At 59.9% G+C, this 20946-nt stretch overlaps 2 protein-coding genes and 1 long non-coding RNA gene across 11 annotated transcripts in view; 1 reads left to right on the top strand and 2 right to left on the bottom strand.

The window, feature by feature from the left end:
• EMC10 (ER membrane protein complex subunit 10) overlaps window positions 1-20946 on the top strand; it is a 46367-nt gene that overhangs the window by 7447 nt on the left and 17974 nt on the right. Inside the window, exon 8 of one of the 2 annotated variants that reach the window (XR_010939039.1) lies at window positions 1289-2166. The exons of the other annotated variant lie outside the window; for it this stretch is intronic. The gene's annotated coding sequence lies outside the window, so the exon portion shown is untranslated. Of the gene's footprint in view, window positions 1-1288; window positions 2167-20946 lie in introns of those variants that run through there. 2 annotated transcript variants of the gene reach the window in all.
• LOC137214913 (uncharacterized) lies at window positions 1395-3025 on the bottom strand. The gene is made up of 2 exons (XR_010939049.1): window positions 1987-3025; window positions 1395-1837 (listed from the first exon to the last, which is right to left on the bottom strand). It is a non-coding gene; the product is annotated as an uncharacterized lncRNA (long non-coding RNA).
• Window positions 16581-20631, bottom strand: JOSD2 (Josephin domain containing 2). 8 transcript variants are annotated; one of them, XM_067719236.1, is made up of 5 exons: window positions 20472-20631; window positions 19658-19863; window positions 18094-18219; window positions 16967-17161; window positions 16581-16864 (listed from the first exon to the last, which is right to left on the bottom strand). In XM_067719236.1, exons 1-5 carry the CDS (start codon window positions 20511-20513, stop codon window positions 16765-16767), a joined length of 669 nt encoding a protein of 222 aa, XP_067575337.1. In that variant the 5' UTR covers window positions 20514-20631; the 3' UTR covers window positions 16581-16764. The 8 variants fall into 8 exon arrangements, with proteins under 8 accessions (XP_067575337.1, XP_067575338.1, XP_067575336.1 ...); XM_067719237.1 differs by having other exon boundaries at window positions 19704-19863; XM_067719235.1 differs by having other exon boundaries at window positions 19658-19866; window positions 20472-20623.

Here is a 20946-nt window from a genome sequence, read left to right as displayed (position 1 = left end):
AACCTCCCGCTGACTCACATTGCCTTGGTATTTTTTTAAATTAATTTATTTTATTTATCTTATTTTTATTTTTGGCTGCATTGGGTCTTTGTTGCCGTGCGCAGGCTTTCTCTAGTTGCGGCGAGCGGGGGCTACTGTTCATTGCGGTGCGCGGGCTTCTCATTGTGGTGGCCTCTCTTGTTGCAGAGCATGGGCTCTAGGCGTGCGGGCTTCAGTAGTTGTGGCACACGGGCTCAGTAGTTGTGGCTCGCGGGCTCTAGATCGCAGGCTCAGTAGTTGTGGTGCACGGGCTTAGTTGCTCCGCGGCATGTGGGATCTTCCCGGACCAGGGCTGGAACCCGTGTGCCCTGCATTGGCAGGCGGGTTCTTAACCACTGCACCACCAGGGAAGCCCCCATTTTGTTATTTTTTAGTGGCTCGAGGTTTGAGGTCTTTGTCAATCTGATTACATTATTTTTATTTATTTATTTATTTATTTGGCCGTGCCGGGTCTTAGTTGCACATGCGGGATGCGTAGTTGTGGCGTTCGAGCTCTTAGTTGTGGCATGTGGGATCTAGTTCCCTGACCAGGGATCGAACCCAGGCCCCCTGCATTGGGAACGTGGAGTCTTAGCCACTGGACCATGAGAGGAGTCCCACATTCTTTTTTTCTTAGACTTTTTTTGACTGCTCTCAAGCCAGCAAGGTTACCCTGTGGCATATTCTAGTCAGTGTCCGACCTCGTGCAGGCTCCCTGGGGCTCTCTTCTGATTAAACTTCGCATCTAATTCTTGCCCATCCCTGGAGAGCTTAGTCACTGTTTCTTTTTTTTTTTTTTTTTTTGCGGTACGCGGGCCTCTCACTGTTGTGGCCTCTCCCGTGGAGCGCAGGCTCAGCGGCCATGGCTCACGGGCCCAGCCACTCCGCAGCATGTGGGATCTTCCCTGACGGGGGCACGGACCCGTGTCCCCTGCATCGGCAGGTGAACTCTCAACCACTGTGCCACCAGGGAAGCCCTAATTTTAGTATTTTTAAAGAATCTTTGCCACCCCCAAATTGTGCATTGTAGCAGGTAGCTTCGGGAAACAGTTCTAGAGGTTTCTTTATTTAGCCCATCAGAGAGACTCCAGGTGAGGATCAAGGGCCAGTGACTGGGGCCTCTCGGGCTGTGAACATTCACCTTTGCTTGCACCCAGCTTCCATTCAGCAAGGTCACTGCAGAGGAAACAAACTCAGTTTGGCCCAGTTCCTGGAAATAGGCTCCCTAGCAAATTGTGTAAACCAAATCCCACTCTCCTTCATTTCCCAGAGCAGCGACGCGTGCATTTCCATGGCAGTGCAGGAGAGAACCTGCCTGTAGCATGACTGGGAAACACCCACGAAGTCCGGAGATTTAAGTCGGCGCACCAAGAAGCTTGCTGAGTATGATGTTTATGTATTGGTTAGGAGTCAAGTTTTTAATTTTTACAGAATTTTGCAAATTCTCCCCCTCCTCTCCCGCAGCCCCTCTGCCACCCCCTGGCACTGTCCTCTTTTGTCGGGGTCATTCCCAGTGTTTATTAGAGCTGGTTGCAGTTTTGTCCTTTGCCAGTAGGTGGTGATGGATGATCACACCGAGTCTGAGAATGCCTCTTGGGCGGTACTGGGGGAGGTCAGGCATCATGCTGACCCATGTGGTCCGTCTCAGCGGAGAGGAGGACCCTAGAGGGGGCACTGTCGATCCTTTGGGAAGGTTGGGGTTCCCATGAAGTCTCTGTCTGAGCAGATGCTGGTCCTCAGGAACACCAGGCACCTGTTTTCTCATCTGTGAAGTGGGGTCGTGTGAGGTCCTCCCAGCGGCTGCTGTGCTTCACGCTGCCTGAGGAAGAGAACATGGTGGAGGGTTGGGCAGGGGAACGGAGCAGAGGCGGCAGCCCGCCTCCCAGCAAGCTCAGGCCGGAGAGTCAAGAAGGAGCAGATCCCAGCCAGCTGCAGGGCGGCCCACCCTGTCCTGGCCCTGCCACTTACTTGCTGTGCGTCTTTAGGCAGCTTGCTCCCTGCCTCTGAGCCCGGCCTCGTTCCATCCTCCCTGCACCTGGGGCAGACTTGATCCCTCCAGGCAGTGTCCAGAGCCCGGGGCAGACAGAAAGAGAGAGAAAATGGGTGTCACAAAGGCCCTTCCACCTCGGGGACTCTGGCCTGACAGCCCGGCCCCGGGCTCCCTGGGTTGGCTTTGCCATCTGCTCAGAACTTGGAAACCTCAGAGCCCCAAGGGCAGGAGAGGGAAAGGGAGAGAGGAGCCCCTGGAGCCCTCAGGGCGAGGACACGCGGGGGAGGGGGCGCTGGGCAGGGCAGGGCAGGGGCCTCCGGAGACAGAGAGAGGAGATGAGAAGACAGATTGGGAGAGGAGACAAAGGAAAGGAGGAGAGAGACTGAAAGAAGGTGCGAGGGGCTAGAGAAAGAGAAACTGTAGAGTGAGAAAGAGGAGGGATGAGGGGAAGGAGAGATTCAGCGAGGAGAGGAGAGAGAAGAGACGGATGTGAGGAGGGGAGAGGGGGCCACTCAGAGGGGAGGACAGGCAGAGAAGTGGGAGGAGCAGAGACAGGGAGGCCCCCAGAGGAGGGGCAGAGAGGGAGAAACAAGGAAAAGAGGTGGGAAGAGAGCTGGGGAGGGATGGGGAGGGGACGGGAAGGGAGAGGGTCGGAGAGAGAAAGGAGGAGGAAGAAAGAAGGAAAGAAAGAGGAAAGGAACAGAGGGAGGGGAGAGAAGAGGCGGGGCCGCCAGGAGCACAGAGGGGAGGAGCGGGAGGATGAGCAGACAGAAGAGGAAATGGAGGGAAGAGGGGAGAGGGGCATTGAGACCAGAGGGGGGGGAAGCAGGAGAGAGGGGAGGGGCATTGAGACCAGAGGGGGGGAAGCAGGAGGGGGAGGGGCATTGAGACCAGAGTGGGGGAAGCCGGAGAGGGGGGAGGGGGCATTGAGACCAGAGCGGGGGGGAGCAGGAGAGGGGGGAGGGGGCATTGAGGCCAGAGGGGGGTGAAGCAGGAGAGGGGGGAGGGGGCATTGAGGCCAGAGGGGGGTGAAGCAGGAGAGGGGGGAGGGGGCATTGAGACCAGAGAGGGGGGAAGCAGGAGAGGCGGGAGGGGGCATTGAGACCAGAGCGGGGGGAGCAGGAGAGGTGGGAGGGCGCGTTGAGACCAGAGTAGGGGAAGCAGGAGAGGAAGAGGCAAGTGGTTTTGAAAGAGAGAAAAGGGGTGAACTGGAGCGGGGAGGATGAAGGGAGCAAGTGGAAAAAAGGAAAGAGGCAGAGGAGAAGCAAGATAGAGAAAGTAGAAGGGAGACAGGAGAGGAGAGAAAGCCAAGGGCAGAGACACAGGAGCGGGAGAAAGAAAAGAGGGGGGCTGGAGGAGAGAAGAGATGGGGCGAAGGGGGGAGAGAACCGCTCCAGAGAGACCCGAGAGGGAGGGGACGAGCCGGGAGACAAGCAAGCGGAGAGAGAAGGGGTGTGAGCCCTGGGGAGGTTCCCAGAGAGCCGGGGGGGGGGGGAAGAGGGAGAGATTCAGGGAGACCCGAGAGGGAGGGGAGGAGAGACCGAGGAAGAGAGAAAAGGATGGAGGGGATACGGTAAAAAGAAGATGAGAAGAGAATGAGTGTGTGTATATATGTGTGTAAGAGAGAGAACGGGTGTGAGAGACGGCACGGAGAGAGAGGCAGAGAGTGGGAGAGGAGGAAAGGAGAGAGAAAAGGATGGAGGGAGGGGGGACAGAGGAGGGAAAGGGAGAGAGAGGCGTCCCGCCAGTGTCACACACACACACTCTTGGAGGCCAAGGGGAGGGGCGGAGGGAGGGGGAGGTCCAGGCTGAGGAGAGGATGGAGGGAGGCCAGCGGGGAGGCACGTGGTGGCAAGAAGGGACCGGGGAACACGGAGGAAATGAGAAAAGTGGAAAGTAAGGCGAGACTAGGCTGCAGCGCGAGGCCAGGAGGCGCCGGGAGGGGTGGGCGGTGGCTCTTCAGACCCCAGCCAGGCCCACGGAGGACAGTCTCCCTCCTCGACACCTGGGCGGCCATCCCGAGGGCATTTGGTGACTGAGGGAGAGAAGAGAGTGACAGCAGGGAAAACAGAACAAAGCCAAAGGTGTGACAGGAAAGAGCCGGGTGAATAAAGAGGGAGAGAAGGAGTGGGGCTCAGAAAGGAGAAGGGGGAGAGAAGGAGTGGGGCTCAGCAAGGAGAAGGGGGGAGAGAAGGAGTGGGGCTCAGAAAGGAGAAGGGGGGAGAGAAGGAGTGGGGCTCAGAAAGGAGAAGGGGGAGAGAAGGAGTGGGGCTCAGCAAGGAGAAGGGGGAGAGAAGGAGTGGGGCTCAGAAAGGAGAAAGGGGGGAGAGAAGGAGTGGGGCTCAGAAAGGAGAAGGGGGGAGAGAAGTAGTGGGGCTCAGAAAGGAGAAGGGGGAGAGAAGGAGTGGGGCTCAGCAAGGAGAAGGGGGAGAGGAGTGGGGCTCAGCAAGGAGAAGGGGGAGAGAAGGAGTGGGGCTCAGAAAGGAGAAGGGGGAGAGAAGGAGTGGGGCTCAGAAAGGAGAAGGGGGGAGAGAAGGAGTGGGGCTCAGAAAGGAGAAGGGGGGAGAGAAAGAGGGGGGCTCAGCAAGGAGAAGGGGGGAGAGAAAGAGGGGGGCTCAGAAAGGAGGAGGGGGGAGAGGAGTGGGGCTCAGAAAGGAGAAGGGGGGAGAGAATGGGGCTCAAAGGAGAAGGGGGGAGAGATTGAATGGGGCTCAGAAAGGAGAAGGGGGGAGAGATTGAATGGGGCTCAGAAAGGAGAAGGGGGGAGAGAAGGAGTGGGGCTCAGCAAGGAGAAGGGGGAGAGAAGGAATGGGGCTCAGAAAGGAGAAGGGGGGAGAGAAGGAGTGGGGCTCAGCAAGGAGAAGGGGGAGAGAAGGAGTGGGGCTCAGCAAGGAGAAGGGGGAGAGAAGGAGTGGGGCTCAGCAAGGAGAAGGGGGAGAGAAGGAGTGGGGCTCAGCAAGGAGAAGGGGGGAGAGAAGGAGTGGGGCTCAGCAAGGAGAAGGGGGGAGAGATTGAATGGGGCTCAGAAAGGAGAAGGGGGAGAGAAGGAGTGGGGCTCAGCAAGGAGAAGGGGGAGAGAAGGAGTGGGGCTCAGCAAGGAGAAGGGGGGAGAGAAGGAGTGGGGCTCAGCAAGGAGAAGGGGGAGAGAAGGAGTGGGGCTCAGCAAGGAGAAGGGGGGAGAGAAGGAGTGGGGCTCAGCAAGGAGAAGGGGGGAGAGATTGAATGGGGCTCAGCAAGGAGAAGGGGGAGAGAAGGAGTGGGGCTCAGCAAGGAGAAGGGGGAGAGAAGGAATGGGGCTCAGCAAGGAGAAGGGGGAGAGAAGGAGTGGGGCTCAGCAAGGAGAAGGGGGGAGAGATTGAATGGGGCTCAGAAAGGAGAAGGGGGGAGAGATTGAATGGGGCTCAGCAAGGAGAAGGGGGAGAGAAGGAGTGGGGCTCAGCAAGGAGAAGGGGGAGAGAAGGAGTGGGGCTCAGCAAGGAGAAGGGGGAGAGAAGGAGTGGGGCTCAGAAAGGAGAAAGGGGGGAGAGAAGGAGTGGGGCTCAGAAAGGAGAAGGGGGGAGAGAAGTAGTGGGGCTCAGAAAGGAGAAGGGGGAGAGAAGGAGTGGGGCTCAGCAAGGAGAAGGGGGAGAGGAGTGGGGCTCAGCAAGGAGAAGGGGGAGAGAAGGAGTGGGGCTCAGAAAGGAGAAGGGGGAGAGAAGGAGTGGGGCTCAGAAAGGAGAAGGGGGGAGAGAAGGAGTGGGGCTCAGAAAGGAGAAGGGGGGAGAGAAAGAGGGGGGCTCAGCAAGGAGAAGGGGGGAGAGAAAGAGGGGGGCTCAGAAAGGAGGAGGGGGGAGAGGAGTGGGGCTCAGAAAGGAGAAGGGGGGAGAGAATGGGGCTCAAAGGAGAAGGGGGGAGAGATTGAATGGGGCTCAGAAAGGAGAAGGGGGGAGAGATTGAATGGGGCTCAGAAAGGAGAAGGGGGGAGAGAAGGAGTGGGGCTCAGCAAGGAGAAGGGGGAGAGAAGGAATGGGGCTCAGAAAGGAGAAGGGGGGAGAGAAGGAGTGGGGCTCAGCAAGGAGAAGGGGGAGAGAAGGAGTGGGGCTCAGCAAGGAGAAGGGGGAGAGAAGGAGTGGGGCTCAGCAAGGAGAAGGGGGAGAGAAGGAGTGGGGCTCAGCAAGGAGAAGGGGGGAGAGAAGGAGTGGGGCTCAGCAAGGAGAAGGGGGGAGAGATTGAATGGGGCTCAGAAAGGAGAAGGGGGAGAGAAGGAGTGGGGCTCAGCAAGGAGAAGGGGGAGAGAAGGAGTGGGGCTCAGCAAGGAGAAGGGGGGAGAGAAGGAGTGGGGCTCAGCAAGGAGAAGGGGGAGAGAAGGAGTGGGGCTCAGCAAGGAGAAGGGGGGAGAGAAGGAGTGGGGCTCAGCAAGGAGAAGGGGGGAGAGATTGAATGGGGCTCAGCAAGGAGAAGGGGGAGAGAAGGAGTGGGGCTCAGCAAGGAGAAGGGGGAGAGAAGGAATGGGGCTCAGCAAGGAGAAGGGGGAGAGAAGGAGTGGGGCTCAGCAAGGAGAAGGGGGGAGAGATTGAATGGGGCTCAGAAAGGAGAAGGGGGGAGAGATTGAATGGGGCTCAGCAAGGAGAAGGGGGAGAGAAGGAGTGGGGCTCAGCAAGGAGAAGGGGGAGAGAAGGAGTGGGGCTCAGCAAGGAGAAGGGGGAGAGAAGGAGTGGGGCTCAGCAAGGAGAAGGGGGAGAGAAGGAGTGGGGCTCAGCAAGGAGAAGGGGGAGAGAAGGAGTGGGGCTCAGCAAGGAGAAGGGGGAGAGAAGGAGTGGGGCTCAGCAAGGAGAAGGGGGAGAGAAGGAGTGGGGCTCAGCAAGGAGAAGGGGGAGAGAAGGAGTGGGGCTCAGAAAGGAGAAGGGGGAGAGAAGGAGTGGGGCTCAGCAAGGAGAAGGGGGAGAGAAGGAGTGGGGCTCAGCAAGGAGAAGGGGGAGAGAAGGAGTGGGGCTCAGCAAGGAGAAGGGGGAGAGAAGGAGTGGGGCTCAGCAAGGAGAAGGGGGGAGAGAAGGAGTGGGGCTCAGCAAGGAGAAGGGGGGAGAGATTGAATGGGGCTCAGCAAGGAGAAGGGGGAGAGAAGGAGTGGGGCTCAGAAAGGAGAAGGGGGGAGAGAAGGAGTGGGGCTCAGAAAGGAGAAGGGGGGAGAGAAGGAGTGGGGCTCAGAAAGGAGAAGGGGGGAGAGAAGGAGTGGGGCTCAGCAAGGAGAAGGGGGAGAGAAGGAGTGGGGCTCAGCAAGGAGAAGGGGGAGAGAAGGAGTGGGGCTCAGAAAGGAGAAGGGGGGAGAGAAGGAGTGGGGCTCAGCAAGGAGAAGGGGGAGAGATTGAATGGGGCTCAGCAAGGAGAAGGGGGAGAGAAGGAGTGGGGCTCAGCAAGGAGAAGGGGGAGAGAAGGAGTGGGGCTCAGCAAGGAGAAGGGGGGAGAGAAGGAGTGGGGCTCAGCAAGGAGAAGGGGGGAGAGATTGAATGGGGCTCAGAAAGGAGAAGGGGGGAGAGAAGGAGTGGGGCTCAGCAAGGAGAAGGGGGGAGAGAAGGAGTGGGGCTCAGCAAGGAGAAGGGGGGAGAGATTGAATGGGGCTCAGCAAGGAGAAGGGGGAGAGAAGGAGTGGGGCTCAGCAAGGAGAAGGGGGGAGAGAAGGAGTGGGGCTCAGCAAGGAGAAGGGGGAGAGAAGGAGTGGGGCTCAGAAAGGAGAAGGGGGAGAGGAGTGGGGCTCAGAAAGGAGAAGGGGGGAGAGAAGGAGTGGGGCTCAGCAAGGAGAAGGGGAGAGAGAAGGAGTGGGGCTCAGCAAGGAGAAGGGGGAGAGAAGGAGTGGGGCTCAGAAAGGAGAAGGGGGAGAGAAGGAATGGGGCTCAGCAAGGAGAAGGGGGAGAGAAGGAGTGGGGCTCAGCAAGGAGAAGGGGGAGAGAAGGAGTGGGGCTCAGCAAGGAGAAGGGGGAGAGAAGGAGTGGGGCTCAGCAAGGAGAAGGGGGAGAGAAGGAGTGGGGCTCAGCAAGGAGAAGGGGGAGAAGGAGTGGGGCTCAGAAAGGAGAAGCGGGGAGAGAGGGAGAAACTGAGGGAGGCAGAGAGGAGGGAAGGGAAGGTTTGCCCCTCTCGAGTGATAGCGCGCCAGGTCACGGGACAGTGTCCCCGTGTCCCAGTTAACGATGAGCTGCAGGCGGCAGAAACGTGCAGCTGATGGTCCCAGGACCTGGCAGAACATGAAATGAATTCCGTAAGCTGTGAAACATTAATCACAGGACCGTCTGTTCCGAGACAGGATAAAAATACCACCAGCGCGGGGACGCAGCCGTCCCGCCCCCGTTGGTTACCGCACGGGCCTCCCCAGCTGTGGGAGTCGAGCAAGGACGGGACAGGGACGGGGGACAGGGGCAGGGAGAGCGGGGAGGGGAGACGCTGCAAACCCCAGGTGTATGGCAGCAGGTGTGGGAGAAAGAGACCATGAGAGACGGAGACGAGGCATGCGGTGAGGGCTGAGGGGGCGGTTGGCCCCTCACGCCAGGGAAGGGAGGGCACAAGGACAGGGTGGTAGGAAGGGCAGCGCCGGGAGAGAGGCGGGGAGGGGGGTAGACGGCGGAGGAGAGAGTCAGGAGTAAAAAGCCAATGGAAAGAAGATACAAGGAAAACTGAGTGAGAGCGAGGCTAGGAAGGGAAGGAAATAGGAGCCCCTGTGGGGGAGATGGGAGGAGCAGGAGAGGCTGGTGTGAGAGGTAAACGTGAGGCATAGGGACGAGGCGAAGGGGACGAGGGTAGAGAGAGGAGACACCGCAGCAGCCGAGGAAGGGGGAGCGGAGGGCTAACCCGAGAGCCCAGAGCGGGAAGCCCAGGGCTGGGGACTCCGCACCCCATCCCATCGGGGGTAGGAGGATGGACGGGGTGGGAGCCAGGAGCGGGGGGCGGGGCAGAGGCAGAAGGAAAAGCAGAAGGGCTTCCAGAAAGGCTGAGAGTGGCAGTGCAGGGGAGTCGAGCTGGGGCTGCGGCGGAGGAAGGTGTAAAGGACGGATAGGAGCGCGGTTTAAGGAAGAGAAGTGGGGTGGGGGAGGAGCGTGGGGGTGCGTGAATTAAAGAGGAAGAAACTGAGGATCAGGGTGAAAAACAAGGGTGAGAGGAAGGAAACCTGTGAGCGGGTGGCTGTGGAGAGACGGACAAATGGACAGAAGGTCGAGACAGATCAGAAGGGGGAGGAGGAGGGGGAGGAGGAGGGGGAAGAGGAGGAGCGGCTGCAGGAAGAAAGAATGAAAAGGACCTGATCGAGGTGTGCGCGAAGCAAACGGCAACACAGTGTGAGGGAAGTCCTTTCCGGCAGGACGATGCGTGTGTCAAGAGAAACTGATGGGGCAGAGGCAGAGGAAGCGTGTGAGAGACAGGGGAGGAGAGAAAGAGAGAAAAGATGGAGCGAGAGGTGCGGAGAGAGCGAGGTCCAGAAAATGGGAGGGAGGGGAGAAAGAGCTAGTGAGGGAGCGAGATTGGGAATCGGAGGGAGATCCAGAGAATGGGGGAGAGAGGGGGCCGAGTGGCGGGCGATTCTCCCCCCCCCAACCCCCGCCTGAGCCTCAGTTTCCTCAGCTGCTTCTCGGGGGCGGGGGCGGAGCAGAGCGCGCAGGGAGGTGAGGGAGGGGGCCACGAGGGCGACAAGTCAGGACTCAACGACCAGAGCAGGATGAGCGCCCCTCCTCCCTCCCGTGGGCTTGTTCTAGCACTGTCTAGCCTCCTTTCTCTCCTGGTCTCCTTCAGTCACCCCTCCCTCCCCCGCCCTAGGGAGTGGCTATTGTGATCCACATTTTCTTTTCCCCAGTGAGGAAATCCAAATGGAGCCCCAGTCGGTCATCAGCTCGCGGTGCCCAGCACCATGAGGTGAAGATGACGGGCCCCTTCCACAGCCGTGGTGGCTGAGATCGCTGCCTACATCCCTTCGTTCTGGAAAAATTGAGAGCTTCCGCTGCAGAGAAGGAAGAGGAGGGGGCAGGGGAGAACACAGGGTCTAAGGAGAGGCAGCAGCGTGTGTGAGCTGCCCAGCACGCAGTTGGTGCTTAATCAGTGCCCCTACCCTTTCCTGGTGGAGCACGCGGAGAGCAGGAAGGGAGAGAAGAGGCGGTAGAGAGGAAGGGAAAGGGAGAGGGAGAGAGTGTGAGGAGGGGACGCTGGGCTTGTGAAGAGCCTGGCACACAGCTGGTGCTCAATCAATGCCCATTCATTCCCTTCGTCAGGAGAGAGGAGCCAAGTCAGAAAGGAAGTGAAGAAACCACCACAGAGGAGAAACGGGAGGAAAGACAGCCAAAGGAGGGAGGGCCAGGGGTGGAAATAGCTAGGAGTACGGTTGGTGCTCTTCAGTGTTGGTTCTCTTCCCGGGAGAAAGAAGACAGGAAGAAAAGGAGCGGGGAGGGGAAACGCCAGCAGAGAGAACGAACAGGAGAAGCTGTGCTGGAAGGAGACAGTGTAGGTAAAGCAGTGGGCATACAATAGGCACTTAATAAATGCCTGTCCCCTTTCCTAGCAGCGAGCAGAGGAGGCAGCCAGGAGGAGGAAAGCAAGCAGAGAGGGAGAGAGAAGGGAGCGCAGCGCCTATGGGGCAAGCCGGGACAGACAGACAGCTAGCTGATAGGAGTAGCACACGGCAGGCGCTCAGTACATGCCTAGTTCCTCCCGCAGGAGAGAGCTGACAGGGCAGAGAGGAAGGGGAGAAGCTGGAGGAGAGCAGGAACCAGGGAGAAGAGAGGAAATGAGGAAGAGACCATGCGAGTGTGTGGGTGAGGCACACAGGAGGTGCTCCATGAATGCACACTGTCTTCCTTGGAAGAGAAGGCAAACAAGAGGAAGAGGAAGACACTGGTGAGAGGAAGGTTGGCCGAGGAGGCAATAGGATGGAGCAGAAGGGAGGAGGTGATGTCAGAGGAGGCAGTTCCGGCAAATCATGGGGCACATAGAGGTGCTCAGTTAATGCTTGTTCCCTTCCCCGAGGAAGGCCCAGAAAACACAAGAAGGGAGAAGCTGGCAGAATGAGCGGGGCAGGGAGAAAGAGGCAAGAGAAGATGAGGTGGGGTGTAAATTGCCTGGCATACAATAGGTGCTCCATAATTGCTTGTTTTCTTCCCCCAAGAAAGGAGAGACAGCAGAAAATAAGTCAGAGATGAAGGAACACGGAGAATCGAGAGGGAGGGAGGGGGAGTGGAAGGAAATTACCAGGCACACAATAGGTGCTCTATAAATGCCCAGTTCCTCTCCTGGCAGAGAGCAGAAAGAAGCAGAGGACAGCAGAAACCACGGGTCAGTGGAGATGAGAGGGCGAGAGGAGAATAGAGGAAGCACAAGCAATTGCTTGGTATACCATAGGTACTCAATAAATGTGTGTTCCTTGCCTTGGCAGAGAGCAGAGAGCCCAGAAAGACAAGGAGAGGACAGAGGAGAGACAGGGAAGGAAGACGGTGTGAGGAAGGGTGAGATGGTGTGCAAACTGCCTGGCACACAGTAGGTCCTCAATATATGTTCATTCCCTCCCCTAGGAGGGAACAGAGTCAGAAAAGAGAGGAAATGAATAGAGAAGGAAGAAAAGAATTAGGGGAGAAAAGGGTGTATATAATAAGAGAGGAGACAGGGTTTGTAAATTCCCTAGCACACAGTAGGTGCTCAATAAATGCCCATTTCCTTGCAGGAGAGACCAGGCAGATCAGGAAGAAGGGAAAGGAAACAGGGTGGAAGGGACAGGAGAGCAAAAAGAGTATAAGGTGCAGAGACAGTGTATGGAAATTGCCTGGCAAACACTAGGAACTTAATAAATGCCCATCTTTTCCAAGGAAGGGAGCCAGAAGCCCAGGAAGAACAAGCAGAGGGCACAGAGGAAGGGACAGGGGAGACAAGAGGGTGTCGGGAGGGGCCGGAGGCATTTCAGGTACATCCAGCAGGTGCTCCGTAAATGCCTGTCCCCTTCCCCGGCAGAGCAGAAAGCAGGCTGGGAGTGCGCAGAGACCCCAGAGGGAGGCTGGAAGGAGGAGGTCGAGGGAGGAGGGAGAGTCTGAGGGTGGAGGCCAAGGCCAGGCTTCTGGTGGCCGCCCCTCCCCCCCAACACCGGGGCCCAGCCAGCCCAGCCCCCAGCTGCCGGACAGAGTCAAGGCCCTGTCAGGACAAGGGCCCGTTGTCTGGGGCCTGGCACCGCCTGGCGGGAGGGGGAGGGGGCTGCCCAGCCCAGTCTGCCGTGTCTGGGGGGATGCGGGGCACCGTCTAACCTCTGTCTCTCGACCTCCCAGTCTCTCTCCGTGTCTCTGCATCTCCCTGTCTCTGAGATGGAGATGTCGCCCTGTCTCACTCTCTGTGTTTCTCTGCGTATCTAGGTCTTGCTGTCCCACTGGCTCTCCCATCTCTGAGTCTGTGGCCCCCATTCCCGTCTGTCTTTCTGTCTCTGAGTCCCTGTCTCTTGCTGTCTCTGGGTCTCTCTCTGCATCCATCTCTCGGTTTTTCTCCCTATCTCCTCCATCTGTCTCTCAGCCTCTGTTTCTTGCAGTCTCTGGGAGGGAGGAACCCCGACCCCGACCCCAGCCCCGGGTTCCCGACCTCCACCCACCCGGGTTCAGGGCGGGGGTGCTGAGCTCAGAGGCAGAGGGGTAAGAAAGGAAAAGAGGCGAGAGGAGCGGAGAGGTGAGGACAGAAACAGCTTTATTCAGCAGAAACCGCAGCAGAGGCCCCAGGCGGCCTCCATCCGGGGCGATGGAGAGGTAGGGCCAGAGAGAGACGGGGAGAGAAAGTCTGGGAGAGGCAGAGAGACAGAGACAGGGAGCGACTGAGAGAGACCAAGAGAGAAGTGAGGAGAGAGACAGACACACACACACACACACACACACACACACACACACACACACACACGGAAGAAGGGAGAGTGACGGGCGGAAGGGTCAGAGATGGGGAGACAGAGACAGACAAAGAAATGGAAAGAGGAGAGATACACAGAAAGAGATGAAGAGAGATTAGATAGACATGGGAAGACAGAGACAAGAGAGAGGATGGGGCAAGAGAGACAGAAAGAAGGACAGAGGCAGAGTTAGGAACAGGATGGGGAGAAATGGAGAGCGGGAGGGTCGGAGATCGGAAGAGACAGAAAGACAGATGGAGAGACGAGAGGAAGAGAGAGAGAGAGAGAGAGAGACACAGGAAAGTCGGAGAGAGAGGGGCAGCGCTGTGCAGGCGGGACACGGGGAGTCAGGAAGGAGCGCGGCCCCTCTCACCTGGCATCGCTGGCGGCCACCCCCCAGGGCCCGACCGGGTGATTTAAGGGGTGCCCTGGGGGCGGGGCTGCACCCCTCACTGCCTTATCTGGCTAGCCCCGGGCTCCGTCCAAGAGCTAAATTGGGCCTCAGCTGTCAGCACCCGGGGGCACGGGACAGCTGTCACCTCCCCCTGCACCTTCCGCGTGACCGGACCCCCTCCTTCCCTCCTGCAACCAGGCCGGCACAGAGACGCCCCTGGGGGCCTGCGTGGGGCGCCCCCAAAGGGAAACTGGGGATCCCCAGGAGCCCCCGCCAACCGATGCTCTGGGACCAGCCTGGCTGGGCACCCTGGGACAAGGGACAGCCTGACTCAGGCTTGTGCGAAGTGGGGTGGCCCCGGCAGGTGGGGGCTTTCAAGGCTGCATGGGCCCGTCTGCACCCACCATAAGGGGCAAACAGTAAGCGCTCAATCCACGCGCTGGCCCAGCCTGCAGAGCAGGAGGCGTTAGCGCCTGGGGGGAGCTGGGAGCAGGAGGAGGGAGGCTGCAGGGACCCCCACGCCCCCTGCCCAGGTCCCACCCTTGCCCTCTGGGCTCCCGCTCTGACCATATTAGGCCGCCACTGAGAAGGCACCTGGGGAGGCCACTCAGGCCCAGGAATAGAAACACTCAGGGAGCCCCGCCAGGCTGTCTGGGACCAGATGGGACAGGCGACAGGCACAGGGGGCAGGAGGGGGCCCCAGAAGCTGAGAGCGACACGGAGAGACAGAAACACCCAGAAAGAGAGTCCAAGAGAGGGACCCAAAGGGAGGGACAGAGGGAGTCAGAGACTAGGCGGGTGTTGGGGGCACCCCTGAGCTGGAGTGTCCCGGGACCCCAGCAGTTTCCCCTCACGTGCTGCTTGACTTTTTACTTTACAAGTTGCCCTTTGACCTCTGAGGTCTTGGGAACCAGTGCCCCCATCACCACGGGTCAGCGTGTCCTGCCGGCGCCTGCTCCCGCTGCCTTCTTTCCTGTGTCCCTCTCAGAATTTACTGTCTGGGTGGAGCACAGCCTGAGGCGGGCCCGGGGAGACGCCCCCAGTGGGGCCCTGCCTGTGCCTCCAGGTCCCCCATATCTGCCCGCCACCTAGTGGGGGCCCCCTCTTTTGCCCATGTTCCTCCCTCACAGTTTTAGGCCCATGACCCCTAAAACCATCTCCTGGGTCCCTGACCCTGGTCCTCGTCCCCTGATGTCACCCGGCCTGTCACACTCCTTACACCCCCCTGAGCTCAGCATGTCCCCCACAACCACTCCTCCTCCCTCGGTCCCATCTGTCCCCCAGGGCCAGACACCGGGTCCTCCTTCCCTGCCCGTCTCCCACCCCCAGAGCCTGCCCTGATCCTCTTGTCACCTCCACTCTGCCCCCAGGGTCCTGAACTCAGGCCCTGACTCGTCCTCTCCCACTGGGACCCTCAGCCTCCTCCCGGGCCTCCCAGCCTCCAGCCTTCCCCCATGTGTCTCCCACTGGGACCCTCAGCCTCCTCCTGGGCCTCCCAGCCTCCAGCCTTCCCCCACGTGGCCCCAGAGGGTCTTTCTGCACTCAGGACCGACCTGCCCCCCTGCTCACAGCCCTACCCATTGCCCTGGACCAGGTCCAGCCCCTCAGCTGCTCTTGGAGGCCCTGTGGGCTGTGGACCTGCCAGGATCCACCCTTATCTCTTTATCACCTCCTCAAATAGCTACGGGAGAAATCATCTCCCTCAACATTCCAGGTCTCAATCTGGGCTGTTTCTAATTCTGGAATGGGCCCTCCCTCCCTTCCCACTGGCTCCCTGGAGAACACCCCTCAGCCAGCTCCCCCAGGACCCCTCATCTTCCTGTGGCCCCCACCTTGTCCCATGGGACCCCTGTTAAAACACCCCACCACTGGGACTGGGGGTCTTTACATCCATCCGCTTGTGTCTTCCTCCCAGCCCGAGAGCTGAGGAGGGCAAGCATCCAGCTGCACAGGCCAGACCTGGAGGGACAGGGGGCCCTGGGGGAAGGGTACAGGACAGGATGGGGGCTGCTCAGGGGAGACTGTGGGGAGGACACCCAGTGGGAGTCTGTCCTTCCTCTGCTCAAGTCCCACTGGCCACCATCTTCCCCCTCCGTCACCTCTCCACCCTTTCTCTCCCTCGCTCCCTCAGTTCCAGCCACACCAGCATGCCTCAGGACCTTTGCACTGCCTGTTCTCTGCCTGGAATGCTTCTCCTGCAGACCTCTCCGTGCCTGCCTCTCTCCCTCCCCTTCTTCCAGTCTTTGCTCAAACGCCTCCTCAGCAACACCTTCCACTGCCCTGAGGAATTCTACGCTGTGTCCCTTTTCCTGGTGTTCCTTTTCCTGGTGTCCCTTTTCCTGGTGTTCCTTTTCCTGGTGTTCCTTTCCCTGGTGTTCCTTTTCCTGGTGTTCCTTTCCCTGGTGTTCCTTTTCCCGGTGTTCCTTTCCCTGGCTACTCTAGCAAACGTAGTGGCTTATAACAACACACATTGATTCTCTTACATTTCTGGAGGTCGGAAGTCCAAAATGAGTCTCACTGGGTTAGAGTCAAGGTGTGGGCAGGGCTGGTTCCTTCTGGGGGCCGGGGGGAGAATCCGTTTCCTTGTGTATTTCACCTCCTAGAGGCTGCCTGCGTTTCCTGGCCCATGACCCCTCTTGTCTCAAAGCGCCCCCCTCCGTGTAGCATCTCTTTGATGCTGCTTCCTTAGTCATGTCTGAGATTCTCCTCTCCTCCCTCCTTCACTTTTTTTGTGGCTGCACCGCCGTGCATGTGGTACTGACCAGGGATTGAACCCATGCCCCCTGCCGTGGAGGAGTGGAGTCTTAGCCACTGGACCACCAGGGAAGTCCCGTGCTCGCTTCACGTTTAAGGGCCCTCGGGATTACATCGGGCCGACTCAGACAATGCAGGATAATTTCCCGATTTTAAGGTCAGCGGATTAGCAACCTTCGTTCCCGTTCCCCTTTGCCACGCATCTGAACATATTCGCAGGTTCCGGGGATGAGGATCTGGACATCTTTTGGGGCCATGACTGCAGTTGGTAGATGAGTTGGGAGTCAAGAAGTAAACCCTCTCCTTCTCCTTGGGGCTTATCTCCCTAAACACCCTGGACTGCGTCTCTCTGTTCACTCCTGGTCTCTCCCAGGTGCCTCGAGAGGGCAGGCATTTGCATTGTTTTCCCCTGGGCCCACCCCCATGAGGAAACTGAGGCCCGAGAGATGAGTGACCAAGCCGGGAGGTGGCAGAGAGCTCGGATCCTGGCCAGGCCTGCCTGGGTCTCTCTGATAAACCAGCGTAACTGAAGGAAAGGGGCCCCCAGTGAGACTCAGGCCAGGCTGGGAGCAAATCATCCATCTGGTTTATTGAGGCAGCAGTGGCATGTGGCGGGGGCGTTGCGAGGAAGGGGCTGGGACCTCCGCTGGGTCCAGGAGGTGCGGGGCCTGGCCCTTCCCCCGGCGCTGGGAACTGGATGTGGATGCGCAGGGGCCACGCCCGTGGGCGGCCGTGGTCCCCTCCTCCTCGGGGTCAGTCTGTCCGCAGCCAGGAGCCCTTCTCCTCCACCTCCTTGGTCACCACCAGCAGCACCTCGCACAGGCCCTGAGCCAGCGCGGCTGCCAGGAAGGCCCTGGGCAGAGAAACAGGGAGACTGAGGCCTGGGGGGTGCCTGGGGGTGCCCCCCGGGGAGGGGCGTCTGGCGCCCAGCCCTGGAGTCACCCCCTCTCCTCACCTGACACCATCCTCGTTGCCCAGGACCTCGGGCGCCCGCAGCTTGGAGTCCAGGTTGTAGTAGACGCCGTCCACCTGGCGCAGGGCCACCCAGTGCCGCCGGCGCAGCGGCAGGGAGAGCAGCCCCAGGGACACGGGCGAGGGCAGGTTCAGGATCAGCCCCAGCACCCGGGGCAGCGCCAGCTGGGACAGGGGCCTGCATGGCGGGGCAGGGATGCCACGGTCAGGGCCCGGCCTCCGCAGGCGCCCGCCAGCCCGGCGTTACCGGGTGTGGGGGGCCCAGGCTGGTGGCAGCGGTGGCTGCGCGAGCCACCCAGGGACTCTCTTCCACCGACCCACCCCTTGCTTCCTTCTACTCACCTGCTCCCCCTCCCCACCCAGACCTCCCAGTCAGCCACCCCCCACCCGGCAACTCCCCCTTCACCATCCACCATCTGCCTGTCCATCCATTATCCGTCCCTTATGCACCTACCTCCATCCATCCAAGCGCCCAACAACTCCACCACCCACCCCACTCCCCATCCGCTCCTGACGCATCTACTGCTGATTCTACCCATTATCCATCCATTATACAGCACCTGCCCACCCACTCACCCATCCAGGCCTCCCAGCCATCTAACAATCACCCACCATCCAGCCCATCAACGCTTCACCCCGTCACATCCACCCACTGATTCAATCAACCAGCAGCCAGCCAGCAGCCCAGCGGCTTCTCCACCGTCCACCCAACTCTTCATTCATCCTTTCCATCCACGCATCCATCCATTGATCTGTTCGTCTACCCGACCGCCTATCTGGTAACCACTGCCTACCAGCTGTTCATCCTTTACTCACTCAACCACTCAGCCACCCAACCATTCACATCATCCCATCACCCAACCACCTCCCCAGCACATCCAGCCGCCCGCTCACCATGCATTTACTCAGCCAGCTACCATCAACCTACCCCACTGACCATCGAGTCATCCCTCTACCACCTCCCAAGCCCTCGGCCTGCCAGCCGTCCATGACCCACCCATGCAAACCTTCCACCCATCCCCTCCTCCTGCTTTGTCCCACACTGACCACCATCACACCGCACCCACTGTGCCAAGCTCAGCACACAGGACACAGTGCTTTCGGTCGCACCTCCTTCTATCCCACCACACGGCGGCCAGGCCCTGCCCCTGCAGGGCGGCCATGATCACGTTGACGTCATAGTTGCCGGTGCCCAGGAGGCTGCGATGGGGGTTCAGCCGGGAGTCTGGGGCCAACCTGGTTGGGAGGTGGTCAGGGCCTCCTGAGTTGGGGGTTCCCTGGAAAGGCCTCCCCCTCCCCCACAAAGCCAAAGAGTCCCAGGGTCCGTGAGTCACCCAGCCTTGGGACTCTTCCCTCTCTCCAATCCCCTGACTCATCAGCCCCAAGCCCTGCTCCTGTCCCCGTACCCTCTCTGCCCTGGCCTCAAGGATGTGTGCCCTGTCCCTCCCCCAGCTTCCAATCCTCCCCCTCCTGGGGGCTCTTTCTACACCCAGCATTGCCTCGGCCCTGCCCCTGCTCCCAGCCCTTCCTGGCACCCCCGTCACCCCAGGAGAGAGCCCCAGCCCTTCAGCCTGGCCTTGCAGACCTGTCCCCTGCTGGCCTCCTGGCTTCAGGCCCATCCCACCCGTTGCAGCCACCTGTCCCCAACCACATCTCCTGTGCTGCTACCCCCAGCCTTTCGTCCAGCTGTCCCCAAGCCCAGGAGGCCCACCCCACCACCACTTGTCTCTCTGGGCTCTGCCTCCTCTGGACAATGGCACCTTTGTTCTGTCTCTGGGCCTTTGGTGGGCAGGGCAGGGGGAGGGGTCGGAGAGGGGAAAGCTGTGTATTCTTTTTCTGTGTATCTGTTTCCCTGGCTTCCCTCAGCGCAGGGCTCATAGCGGACTCATCTCTGGGTCTCCAGCATGGCTTTGCCATGGAAGAGTTGATTGATCCCTGTTTGGAACGACAGAGGAGATGAATACATTCTAAAATAATCAGTCTGAGGGGCTGGGACTTTGCCTGAGGATGCCGGGGCAGGGGCACGGGCACGGGAGGGCTGTGAGCAAGAGATGGGGAGAAAGGGTCTAGGAGATGATGGGGCCAGAGCTGTGGGGACAGAGAGGAGGGGATCTGGCAGAGAGATAACAAAGGAGTGATGTTTGAAATCTTGAGTAGTGAGGAGGAACATTCCAGGCTGCCGAGAGGAGAAAGCTGTGCCTGGCAGAAAGAATAGCCTGTGCAAAGGCCCAGAGGCACCGTGGCGGGGCTCCTTCAGGGACTGGAGAGGAGTTTGCTTGGAGGGGAGCAGTGAGATATGAAGCGACAGAGACGGGTGGGGATCACAGCACACAGGGTTTTGGTTATCAGACTGCAGAGCTTGGGACTTCTGCCGGGGTGCTGGGGAGCCATGGGAGCACTGAGAGCAGGGGAGGGGCAGGGTCATCGCGGGAGCTCTATGTAGCCTGGACTGAACGAGATAAACCGGAAGCTGGGAGGCCAGAGGAGAGTGGGGGATGAGGGCCCACATAAAAGGATGTGGCCTGTTCTGGGGCTGAGGAGAGAGGGGTGAACAGGCGCAGGAGGCACTCTCAATCTCTGAGTCCCAGAGTCCAGCCCAGGCAGGGGATGGGGCAGCAGAAAGCCCCGGGGCTCTGCCCCTGCCTTGCTCTGAGACCCAGGTGGGTTGCCCCACCTCTGTGAGCCCTGCTTCTCCAGGGGTTGGGGCGGGTGATGGTCACCTCTTGCAGATCTCATCGGCAGCCTCCTGGCTGAAGAGCTGCTGCTGCAGGACGTTGTTGAGGGCGTGGACGGCACAGAGCTCCAGGCGTTGCCGTTCGTGGTAAACGGAGGGCGGGCTTGGCTGAGCTCCTGGGGCCTGGGACATGCCGTCCTCGGCTCCTGCTTGGGGGTGAGGGTGGGGGAAAAGGTACTCAGGGGCCTGGGATCAGGAAGCCGAACCTGCCAGCAGGCCCTGGGGGCACCGTCATTGAGTGGGGGCTCAGGCAGCCTGAGCGGCCACCGGGCCACTGACTGCTTTCCTGGCGCTCTCCTGGCAACAGAGTACCTCCATCCCCTATTTCTAGGAAAAAAGCTCTCTCTTCTGCTCACTTAGCAACAGAGGACCACCCCCGCCACATCCCTAAGTGAAAGGGTCCCCTATGGTGGTCACCTAGCAACAGAGAACCCCCCTCCCCTGTCCCTAGGTAACAGGCTTCCTCTCTGGTTACCCAGCAGCAGAGGACCCCCCCCCCCACTAGGTAACCAGTCTCTCCTCAGGTTACTTAGAGGAAGCAATAGAGGAAGGCTCCTCCCCTGTATCTAGGTAACAGGGTCTCTTCTGGTCGCCTAGCAACAGAAGACTCCCCTCCCCTGTCACTAACCAACAGAGTTCTCTCCTCCTGTCACCTGGCAACAGGGCCCCCTCCCCGGACACCGAGTAACAGAGCCCTCTCCCCGACCCGTACCCCAACCGTGGCGCTAGCCCGTTGCCTGGCAACGACCCTCACCCCGCCTGCCTCTCTGTTCCCCCGAACCGGGGGCTCCCGCATCCCCCTGGCCGGCAGCTCTGGCCTCCGAGAACAGGGCGGGCAGCACCGCGGTGACTGGGCAGGAGGGACGAACTACAGCTCCCGGCGGCCCCCGCGATCCGGACTACGACTCCCGGCGACCCTCGCGAGAGCTCTTGCTCCGCACGGAACGCCCGGGCGGCGTGGCCCGGAAGTTCGCTGTCGCCCCCGAGAACGCGGGACTACAACTTCCGTCGGCCCCCGCGGTGAGTCCCGGAAATGTGCCCTGAGGCGACCCTCTCCTTCGCACACTACCACGCCCCCTGCTACTCGAAGGATTATGGGAAATGTAGTGACTAGGCTCTCGCGATAGCTTCCAGGGGTGTTGCTACTCTGTATGCCCGCTCCCTGTGATGACATCATGCCTAGTGTGAAGACAAAGCGTGACGTCACAGAAGGGAAACAAGTGATCAGA

This window comes from Pseudorca crassidens, chromosome 20, assembly GCF_039906515.1.
Source record: "Pseudorca crassidens isolate mPseCra1 chromosome 20, mPseCra1.hap1, whole genome shotgun sequence".
Classification (NCBI taxonomy): domain Eukaryota; kingdom Metazoa; phylum Chordata; class Mammalia; order Artiodactyla; family Delphinidae; genus Pseudorca; species Pseudorca crassidens.
The sequence above is the reverse complement of the archived record's forward strand: the minus strand, read 5'-3'. Positions and strand labels throughout refer to the sequence as shown.